At 37.3% G+C, this 12251-nt stretch overlaps 1 protein-coding gene across 1 annotated transcript in view; it reads left to right on the top strand.

Annotated features, from left to right (window-relative positions):
• LOC106087691 (circadian locomoter output cycles protein kaput) overlaps positions 1-12251 on the top strand; it is a 191878-nt gene that overhangs the window by 132011 nt on the left and 47616 nt on the right. The window contains exon 3 of the mRNA XM_013252829.2: positions 2943-3076. Within this exon, the coding sequence (XP_013108283.1) occupies positions 2943-3076 (134 nt within the window). The remainder of the gene's footprint in view (positions 1-2942; positions 3077-12251) is intronic.

The following is a 12251-nucleotide window of genomic DNA, read 5'->3' as shown; positions in this document are numbered from 1 at the left end:
TTTTTATAAAAAAAATTATTAAATTTTTTCTAAAGACTACATTTTAGTAATTTTTTTTAAGGACTAACTTTCAGCGAAATACTTTGACTTTTTACCCAAAATTATGATTTTGTACTCAAATTAAAGAGCGTCTCGAAAAAATAAGATTTGGTAACAACTATTTCCCAAAATTGGACCGGAAGTGGAAAAATAGTTCTTTTAATACCGCAAATGGTACTTTTTGGTACCTTGTTTTTTAATTCTGCTAGAGCTTTGAATTTTGGAATTTAGGTACTCTATTGGGATGCCAAACTAGTTTTTGGACTCTTGGACGTTTAGGAACAAAAAAGTACCAAAAAAGGTACGAAGTAGGTGAACTTTACATAGGGCGAACGGGTAGAGCCAGAACTTCGAAATTTGACCTAAATGATTGTTGTGGCGAAATAAAGGGGGTAGTTAGAAAAAATATGAAAAATAGGAATGGAAACGGAAGAACCGTACGTTTAGTACCGTATTTAACATGTTGATTCTCCTAAGAAATATATGTTGGCTGACTAAGTGATTTTTTAACAAGTCATACATTTTGGTACCAAAAAGGTACGAAATAGCTTATTTACCTTTACAGTAAATTTGCTAAAAAATGATCAAAGTCATGACAAATATACGATAAGTTGTACCAAATATGATATGTTGAAATATTACCAGGAGTGGAATAAAAAGTACTGTATTTGGTACTATTTATTACTTTCATTATAGATTGAGCTACAGATTTGAAATTTTGGGATACAGCCACATCTTCGCAGTATGTACCGGACGACTGGAAAATTTTGTTGATATTCGCACATTTTGGTACTAAAACATACAATATGGCACCTTTTTTACGGATTGAGCTACAGCTCTGAAATTCGGAATACAGTTACATCTAGGCACTATGTATCGAGCGACTAAATTTTTTTTTTTTTGATATTCGTTCATTTTGATACTACAGCGTACAAAGTGGTACTTTCTTTAAAGACTGAGCTACATCTGTGAAATTAGAGATACAGGTACATCTTGGCAGTTTGTAACGGCTGACTTGAAGATTTTTTTGAAATTTGTACATTTAGGTACTAAAACGTACAAAATGGTACTTTATTTACGGATTAAGCTAAAGATCTCAAAATTGCGATTCAGTTACACCTTGACAGTATTTATCGTCCGACTAGAGGTTTTTTCTTTTAAATTCGCACATTTAGTCACTCAAACTTTCAAAATGTTCTTTCTTTACAGATAAGGCTAAATTTGAATTGCAGTTACACTTTGATATTGGGCGTTCCATCAGGGGCAGGGAAGCGACCGGGCTTATGCTTGTATAGTCATAATTTGGATTATTTATATTGACATAGCAATTTTTTGAAATATATTTAATTTTATAAATTTTTGAAAAAAAAATTTAATATTTTATGACCATTTAGCGAAGAAACCTTCTGTCAAAAGTAGTAGGATTATTGCCATACATATATTTTTTATGGAATCATCAAATGCAACAAGACATTAAAACGGATTCCAGAAATCTCACTCCTAAGAATTTTGGTAAATTTTTTCGTTTGATTTTTGGGATTCAAGAAAATGCCGACTTTCGATAATTTTCCCCCAACACATGACGGGGGAAATTTCATGGCGATACCTCCTTCCTAACTCGAGCTAAAGGCAGCTCTATTCTTGGATATTTTTCGTCGTTAATGTAACCTGGGCACACGGAGGAGCAGCAACAGCCGTTGCCGCTGTCTGGCGTTCGAAGCAATTAATTGCACTGTTTTGGCAATCAGTGCAAAATTTAGCTCTGATTTTATGATCAAATAACACCGCCGATGAGTCAGTTCCTGCACACAATAGCGACTACAATTTTCGAAAAAAATTTAGGTATTTTTTACCAATTTCACAGGAACAGAAGAATTTTGGCAATTTTCGATTTTGAAAAAAAAAGTGTGGGGTGGGACCCTTTCTGCTAAGATGGCAACGTACTACGATTTAGATAAATGTTACTGACTATCAAGTAATTAGTCTTTCACCAAGGAATATTTTTCTTAATATGTTGGAAAGTTGTCTTTAAATTTAGTTTAAAAAAATCTTTCAAAAATTTTTAAAAATATTTTTTCCCAATAAAAATTTAATTCTTTAATGAAATTAAAACAGGAAAATTGGGGACATTTACATTTAAATTTAGAACAAATATTTTTGATTATAGTTTAACTTTTTGCTAAGATGGTAAAGTACTACGATTTAGGTAAATGTTACTTACTATCAAGTATTAAGTCTTTCGCCAAGGAATACAAAATGTTGAAAGGTTGTCTTTAAATTTAGTTAAAAAAAAAATTCTTAAAAATTTCTATACATTTTTTTTCAGAAATTTTTTAAAAAATATTTTTTCCAATTTAAATGTTATTCTCAGTTTGATGCACATCAAAGGAATTGGAATTTCGTGCTCATTTAATTTTAGTTTAACAAATCTTTACAGTTAGGGCAAATATTTTTTGTAATAGTCACATTTCAGGTTTAATTCAAACCTTTAATATGCAACTTCAAATAGTTTAAGGCAACCAACATCAGTTTGCTACAACCCCCAGAGGTTTGATATCGAATCTTGTGAAGGCAATCTACTAAAATTAATTCTTGTTTCTTTTTTTTCTAGCGTAAACGTTTAATAACAAATCTCGTCTACTGTCTGTGTTACCTAGACTTTCTATGGGGCTATGTAATCTTAATGAAATTATCTAATGTGTCATAGCGTAGCACACATACAGCAAACTCCAACTAATTATTCATAAAAATTAATTTGATTAATTATCTTTGCATGCGTGTGTGTATTTGTATGAAAGAAAAAAAGACCAAACAGACGGACGTTCATTCATTTATTTATTCTTTGTACTCTCACATTCATTGATGTTATTTCTCATCCATTCTTGGGATTTATTTCATTTCAGTTGTTATGCATAAGGAAAAGGAGGAAAATGGTGGCAATTCAGTTTTACCTCATATACACGCACATGATGGCTATCGGACACGAGAGTTGGGAGCTTTCGAACATGGTCTATTAGATGGTGATATGTTCCTGCAGGTAAGAAAGAAACTAAAACTATGAAAAAAAAAGTTTCCCTCAAATTGAGATGTTTCTCCACAAAGATGATGATGATGCTGCTACAGCAGCTGGTAGGTTGTCGTTTTCTGGTTGATTTGTCTTGTGATTGGATGGCCAAAGTCTTGGGGTATTCTCTAGTATAGTTGCTAGTTGGAAAAATAGCCAAAACTAGAGAGCCACTATGGAATCCAATAGAAACCAACGGACCAACCAGCTAGCAAAGCAACCAAAGCGATAGCATTCAACTCCTCGAATGAATGATAATTAAATTGATGTGTTAATTAATTATTTAATTAGCAAATGATGGAAAGGGAGAGCGAGACTAAGACTCTGCCACAAATGTAGTTGTTTTGACTGTGGGTTGGCCATTTCGCCTCATATTTGAGTTAATGAATGCCTTCTTTCTTCGAACTTCGACTAACAGAAGCCATGAATGACTGATTATGAAGACGACAATAGTCGTCTATTCATATTCATATCTCTTATGTATGAGCGTATTTATATTTGATGAAGACAAATTATCTATGCCTTCACGATTGATTAGCGGCTATGAAAGGAAGAGGAAAAAAAAAAACATTGTATTTGACTATTTACGAATTATTTTTGTTTAGTCTGCTTAAATATTCCAGAACTATTAATCATTATGGAGTGTAAGCTTCGTCATTGATTATGACTGTATATGGAGTAAAAATGTAAGCCTTTGAAGAAAAGCCATAGTTAAGACTACAGCAAACTTTTTTTAGTCCAATTTTGTCTAAGGACTAGATTCATACGAGAGCGCACCAGTAGCAGAGCTGCATCTTCCTCAGTTTGGCCTTAGACTCTTGTTCACATTTTTGAAGTTCAGAAGGGCCTTGGAAATCTGTTGCAAATGCAAATTTGCCCACAATCATTCCACTAAAAAACAGGGGAAAACTTTTTGCATATCAATGAGTGCTGTCCGATTCAAGTCTAAGCCCAATAATAAAGGGCCTCCTTTTTATAGCCGAGTCCGAACGGCATGCCGCAATGCGACACTTATTTGTGGAGAGAAGTTTTTACATGGCTGCCATACCAAATGATACCGTACCTGAGAAATGTCGCCAGTATTAGGAGGGGATAACCACCGCTGAAAATGTTTTCTGATGTTCTTGCCAGGATTCGAACCCAAGCGTTCAGCGTCATAGGCCGACATGCTAACCTCTGCCCTATGGTGGCCTCCTAAATCTGGAAATCTGTTGTTTATGCGTTTAGCAAAACTGAAATGGTTTGATCAAACAAAAAGTGGTTGCATCAAGCCAGACGTGGTTTGACCCAATCAGAAGTAATTTGATTGAACTAGAAGAAGTTCGATACAACTAGATGCGGTTTGATTGAACAAGTTGGTTGGTCAAACAGAAACCCTTCTTCTGACTGCCTTCAAATTACTGCAAGCGGAAATCCAGAACATTAAAGACCGCGTATAAAGGGAGGTGATTAAATAGGCCATTGGGACAAACAAACCTCTAAACTTCAAAATAATGTAAAATTTTGAAATGTAGGTACCGAGCTATTGGGTTGCCCAAAAAGTAATTGCGGATTTTTCATATAGTCGGCGTTGACAAATTTTTTCAACGGCCTGTGACTCTGTAATTGCATTCTTTCTTCTGTCAGTTATCAGCTGTTACTTTTAGCTTGCTTTAGAAAAAAAGTGTAAAAAAAGTATATTTGATTAAAGTTCATTCTAAGTTTTATTAAAAATGCATTTACTTTCTTTTAAAAAATCCGCAATTACTTTTTGGGCAATCCAATATAACGACGTCATTTGATCAAACAAAGAGTGGTTTGATCAAACTACAACTAGTTTGATCCAACTAAAAGCGGTTTGATCAAACTACAAATGGTTTGACCTAAGTAAAAGCGGTTTGACCGAGCACCACCGACATGCAACACGAGTTAACTTTCCGACTGCCTGGCTATATCAAGGTTCTGTACGCGAAAATCCAGAATATTGTAGTGTGTGTAAGGTGATTTAGTGTAAACCCAAGATAACACAAGTTGAACAACTTACGAATTCAGTTTATATAGAAGCAATATCATGAAGAGACCGACTAAAACCAAATTTAATAAAGTCAGTTGGAAATCATGGGAGAAATCATTGTACAAAATTTTAACCTAATCGGATGAAAATTGCGCCCTCTATAGGCTCAAGAAGTAAAAACGCGAGATTTATTCAGGTAGCTATATCATGTTTTTGGCTGATTGAAATACTCAACAAGAAAAACGATTACAATGTGTATGATTGGGAAACATTCACGATCGAATTGCAAATTTTTTGTTAAATTTTACAAATAATGTAACTTTGCCGTTGTGTCGATAGGAAAATATCAATCTATATTCAGCCAAAACTAAATTACCGATAGCGCCATCTATATTTAGCCGTCTCTAATGTGGACGAGGCCATACTAGTGAAGTTGAATAGGAGAGCAAGCTTGTTTCGGCCTATGGTACCGATCGTCGCAGAACATTAACTCGCCTTGACATTTCCTTTATCACTGGCACTCTTTATTTAAGCAAGAACCGATGCCGGCCTGCCTTTATACTCGATACCGCTGATTGTCCGCTACTGCAGTAGCAGCTACTCCGTATACGAAGCATTCCACTATCCGCAGCTTGTGGATGCGCCCGGAAGCTCTCAGCTGCGTTCGTGATGACGATGACGAGAGTTCCAACCCGTATGGTACTCACAATCATTCCGTGACGGGGAAAGAAAGAGTTTAACATCATCTGTGAATATAGCACAATCAGCATCATTTGGTGCCAAGCCAAAGCGAGTTATTGAGGTTTGATTCAATCCAAAGTGGTTTGATTCAACCCGAAATGATTTGATCCAGCCAGAAGAGGTTTGATACAACAATAAGTGGTTTGATCCATTAATAAGTGGTTTGATCCAACAAAAAGGGATTCGATGATTTGATCCAACGAAAAGTACTTTGATCGAACAAGAAGTGACGAGATCAAACTTAAGGTTTCTGTTTTTTTCTGCAGACACATGGCAATGTCTGCAGAAAAAAACAGAAACCAGTCCCGTGTGGGACTCATTTAACATATTAACATCAATTGTGAATATGGCATACTTAGCACCATTTAGGTGCCAAGCTATTGCGAATTGATTCTATTAAGAAAAGAATGACTTGACCCAACCGAAAGGGATTTGATATAATCAGAAGTGATTTGACCCAGCCAGAAGTGGTTTGGTCCAACAATGAGTGGTTTCATCGAACAGAAAGTGGTTTGACCCAACCAAGAAATAGTTTGATCAAACAAGAAGTGGCTTGATCAAAATTAAGACGCTTTTTGCTATGTGTCTACATATAAAAAAAAACCCAGAAACCAAATTCAAACTTTCGTCTTTCTGACCATAAGAGTGTCCTTCATTCGTAAATCACAGAGTGTCTAGGTAGCAAGGTATTGTAGCAAGATGAGATAATGAAAACTTCTTCAGAGAGAGTAGTTTGGTTATTCGAATAATAGACACCCGAAAGACGAAATCATGGACAGTCATGGAATATAAGAAGAAGATGAATGCCTACTCTACAGCATAATCTGCAAATTCAAATTTGCCCAAATTTCACATATCACTGAGTGATGTCCGAATCAAGTTTAAAGCTCAATGATAAGGGGCCGGTCTCCTTTTTATAGTCGAGTCCAAACGGCGTGCCGCCGACACCTATTTGGGGAGAAGTTTTAACACGTCATAGTAACTCACAGATGTCGGTAGCATTAAGGGAAGATGACCAACGCTGAACAATTTTTTTATGTTCTCGCCAGGATTCGAACCCAAGCGCTCAGCGTCATAGGCAGACATGCTTAACTTTTAGCTACGGTGGCGACCGCAGAATCTTCATCATATTATTGCCGGGCCATAGCGTAGTTAGGAGTGAGCCAAACGATGGAAGCCATTGACTTAGAGGATTGTCAACAATTAACACCAAGGAATACAAAGTCATTCAAGGCGGTACAGTTCCAGTTAAGTTCGTGATCCAATAACGACTACCTGCAGAACTATAGAGCAGTGAAACGGTCACAAAGATAACAAAAATCCTATGGAGATATAAGGATCATCACAAAAATGGACTTTTAATATGGATAGCTAGGTAGGAGATCAGTATAGTTTTTGGTATTACAACGAGACACATAGAACAACGTGTGCACTAAGGTGAAATAGGGCGACAAATGACAGCGTTTGTAGGGCATGTGGTGAAAAAATGAGACATTTGAGTATTTTCTATGTCAATGCTTGATTTTGGAGAAGAAATATTGAAGAAAGGGTTAAAATCGGATTGAACGCGCTCTACTCCTGTCGCAACATAATGGGCAGAAGTTGTGGGCATAAACAGGGGATGATACATTGAATATTTACGACGGTTGTTCGGCCAATTCCCACCACACCCTGAGGTGTCTAGTTTGGCAGCAACAGACCTGCAGGAATTCCTACCCATCTCTCTCACTTCCATAGGCGGCAAAGATAAAGCCAGCAGGCTTTCATCATGAACTGGCGCCTGCTTAGTAAAGGTCCTCCAATTTTCCTTGCAGGTCTGCTGCGTTTATTTTTCATTCCTTCTATTCATTCCTTCTATTTGGTAATATAAGGGCATCAATCTACATTTGGAATGTATTGAGTTGCCCAAAAAGTAATTGCGGATTTTTCATATAGTGGGCGTTGACAAATTTTTTTACAGCTTGTGACTCTGTAATTGCATTCTTTCTTCTGTCCGTTATCAGCTGTTACTTTTAGCTTGCTTTAGAAAAAAAGTGTAAAAAAAGTATATTTGATTAAAGTTCATTCTAAGTTTTATTAAAAATGCATTTACTTTCTTTTAAAAATCCGCAATTACTTTTTGGGCAACCCAATAGATGCATTTTCTCGTGAACAGGAGTAGCTCACCCTTTTGCATTGCCAGCTATAGCCTGTGTGACTGACTGGGAGTGTCTGGTTATGTCAAAATCCGCTTCGCCCGTATTTCTTGCACTGATGACAGCGGCAATGTTGTCTACATATTAGACTAGAAATGTATTTTCTGGCATCTCCATCATTATTGGGCGGGCCCAAGAATGAAGTTCTATACATTTACCCGTACCCTCGGTAGGTATAGAAAAGTACGCTCTCCTCTCGGATAGAGTCTCATGATCAGCAGATACTCTAGCATGTTAAAGTTAACTTCCATGCCCTGTAATGCGTCTACCCATTTAGCAATCGAAGGCATTCTTGGCGACTAACGTTGCACAGTGGGATAATATCGAAAAAAGTAGTAGCAAATACCGTTATTTGAGAACGGCTAGAGTCAACTACGAGGGTTGCCTTTTATATTTCGCGATTGGACAACCTTTGTGTTGCAATTAGCCAACTGACAGCTCTATCGTTAAGCCTGACATTTTTGAGGTTATACGTACTCAGAACGTTTTGACACACGAGCGCTATTTGTGTTGTTTACAGTGACTTAAAAGATTATTTTTTACAACTTTCGACGTGGATTAACTCAACAACAGTGCATCGATTAACTTAATTCAATGTTTGGCGATGAAACTCCATCAAAGATCAGTATTTATCGATGGTATTGTGAATTCAATCGAGGTCGTAGTTCACTCCAAGGCGAATTTCGTAAAGGTCGTTCAAAGTCAGTTGTTCCTAAAACCATTGATGCTGTACTCCAAATGATATTGCTAGATCGTCATGTGACCTATGGTGAGATTGAGACAACCTTAGGCATAATGGGACCAGCATATATTCAGTATTGCCTGAACATTTGAAAAAAACTTTGTTAGCCTTGGATCCCACACAGTTTGTGAATCGTTCAAAAAAGGCTCGTGTCGATTGGTCAAAAGAAATGCTCCAAAAACACGACTGCGGTGCTTCGAAACACGTCTATAAAATCGTGACTGGTGATGAATCGTGGATTTACGCATATTAGCCCGAAGGTTAACAGCAATTGACTGTATGGGTGTATCAAGATGAGCCAAATCCAACAAAAGTTGCTCGTGCACGAAGCATTTCCAAGCAAATGATCGCCTGTTTTTTTCGGAAAAACTGAACATGTCGCAATCGTACCACGCAGAAGAGTCAATTTTGAGTAGTACACCAACATTTTTTGCCAGTTGTCTTCCAAGAAATCAGGAAAACAAATCGGCCAAGATGGATCACTCTTCACCACGACAATGTGAGCTCTCACATATCGGCTAAAAACAATTCATTCTTGAGCACTCAAAACATCGATTTGATGAGTCATCCGCCGTATAGTCCTGATTTGGCACTGAAAAATAATAAAATGAGAGGGCAAAGTTTTTCGACACCTAAAGAACCGGTTGATGCGTTAAGAATTCAGTTTTGGAGATACCTCAATAAAAGTGGCAAAAGTGCTTCGACAATTGGTTCAAACGCATGCATAAATCTTAATGGGGAATATTTTAAAAACAACAAAGCGATTTTCGATGATTAATATTTGTTTTAGTTCTCTAATCCCGAAATATAAAAAGCAACCCTCGTATTTGCTATTTTGAATAATTGAAGCTGAGAAAGGTTAGTTAAACTAAACTTGGTCCAAACAGACAGACCAGACTACTCAACAATAAATTGCTCCCTTCCCCTACTACCCCTACTATCTTATGACTTAACTTCTGCCCCTTTTAGAAGTCACTCCCATCCCTTTGCGGCATTTCAATGTCAATTTATAGTTTTCTAATCAAAACCAAAATTCATTCAAAATCATATGCAAATTTATGTTTCATTTTTTATCTGCAGCTTTTAGTCAATGCATTTAAACACACAACAACAACAAATGCCAAGTGTTTTGCATTTCCCCGTGTCCAAGCTTTTTCCGGCAACCGAAAAAATGCACCTGCGTTTTTATGTTAGTGTTGGGGTGTAGTCGTTGTTGGTATGAAAAGGGTGGGCCACTTGGTGAGTGTGTACAGCCATAAATTTACCACCTTTCGTCCTGGCAACGGGCGTGCAACACAATTTTTATTTTGTTGTTTTTCGCCTTTTTTTTTGTCTATCAAACATGTGTAACATGTCCTGCAAATGAATCGTCCTGACATTGTCGTCGTCGTCGTTGGGCATAGTGCATTTCGTTGTTTCTTAGGAAAAATGCACCTTTTTTTGTCCACCTTTGTGCATATACATGTGGGAAGTTTTCACAAAGGAAACTTTAGCGCGGCGATTTGATGGAAATATGCCAAAATTTTATCAGGCCTGAGAGTTGTTGTACTGCCACTCTGGTGCTGTTGTTGTAGTTGTTGTCAATAACACCTCTCATGTTTTCTAGTACTAATTGCTGAGTTGCACAATTGTGCACTTCCGGCCATATTTGTCCTGACACGTCACCCAACGTATCCTTGCAATATAGCCAGCTCCAGCACCAGCACTCCTGTCACACTCACAACCGAGCTAGACCAACAGGACGAACGACAGTTTTTGTTTTTGTTTATGCTCTACTCAAAAAACCAAAGGAAATGCATTTTTGTATGCAATTTTTAGCTTTATTGTAGCTAAGGTTTTTGTTGTTGCTTAGCATTTCGTGTCCTGCATGAATTTTCAAATCCCCTGTCCTCCATAAGGGAGAGGAGAGGAGCAAGTTCTGTTTTTTTTTTTTATCTTACACTGTCAGTCTTGGCCTTTGGCGTAAGGGAGAGAGGGAGAACGAGCGAGTACCGACCTATGTCCCCTAAAGTTGTTAGACTTTTAATTTTTGGTTTTAGTTTACCTGTTGCCTTCTACATTGTGGCTGGCGATATTTTTTTCGGAGTTCGCCTAGTTGTAGTAGCGCGTCATATGGACACATACTCAATTTACTCACTCGCCGCTCTAATCATTTTTAAAAATGGCATTTTGTCACGCATCCATTGGATGCATAGATGTGCATTGGAATGCCCTGCATGTGTAAAAAGGTATATGAGTGTGTGTGTGTGTGCGATTTGAACAAGTGAACTTGTTGGTTTGGAGAACTCTCACTCACACACACACACACACACACACACACCATGAGCAAAATAATTTTCCACAATAGTCAAACAGCAGCAATCGGTAGTTGTTAAATATTAAAGGAATTTTTATGTTTACTATTTGATTGTTACTTTAAAGTATTTGCATTTCCGAATAGACACACACATGTATGCACTTAAGCTATAGTGACCCATTGTGCAATGGAAACACTTCAATTGGTATGAACTAAAAATGCAAAGTTTATTGGGGAAATTGCTTAGATATGGCGTTTCCTGTGTGTATATTGTGATTTGACATTGAAACTTGTTGTTGTGTTAACAAGATGAGTTATAAGATTTTAAGAAACTTTTTTGCTATTGACTAGCAAGGCTCCTTTTACTTGTAATTTATCGATATAGCCACCAAATTCGCTCGAAACTTCAAATAAGACAATTTTAAGCTAGACGATACATCAATAGTACAATGAAACTTATTTTCATTTGAACAAACTATTTTTTTTTTGATGGAATCAAACTACTTATGGTTCGATTCGACCACATCTAGTTTGATCAAACGAGTTTTAGTACGATCAAACTACTTCTGGTATGAAGAAACCACTAAATGTAGTTATCACGAGAAGCTCGACTGAGAGCAGGCAGGAGCGTCCACCGGTTGCGGATAGTGGGATGCTTCGTATTTGGAGTAGCTGAAACTGCAGTCGCGGACAATTAGCGGTATCGAGTGGAGAGTCTCAGTGAGAGGCCGGGCGGCACCGGCTCTTGCTTAAATACTGAGTGCCTATGATGCTCAATATGACAAGGCGAATTTTTTGGCGCCTTTTATATAAGCAATGACCATTACGTTCCCGCAGCGATCGGTGCTGCGGACCAGAGGAACGAGCTTACTCATATTTATGAGTTTGTCGAGCAACGCTACCTCCACATGCAAAGTGGCTACAAAAACAAACCACTTCCAGTTCAATCAAACTAATTCGAATATGATCAAACCACTACTAGTTTGAACAAACTACTCTAAGTTGGATCAAACTACTTCTAGTTGAATCAAACCACATATAGTTTGATAGAACCATTTGTAGTTTGATTAAAATACTTCTTGTGCGATTATACAACCTCAACGAGATGTTCCCTTTTCAATAATGGGCTGCGGAGTCGAAATCGTCGGGTTGGAGTTAAATACGGAGAATTACCCTGAAGT

Source organism: Stomoxys calcitrans, chromosome 2, assembly GCF_963082655.1.
Source record: "Stomoxys calcitrans chromosome 2, idStoCalc2.1, whole genome shotgun sequence".
Lineage (NCBI taxonomy): Eukaryota > Metazoa > Arthropoda > Insecta > Diptera > Muscidae > Stomoxys > Stomoxys calcitrans.
The sequence above is the reverse complement of the archived record's forward strand: the minus strand, read 5'-3'. Positions and strand labels throughout refer to the sequence as shown.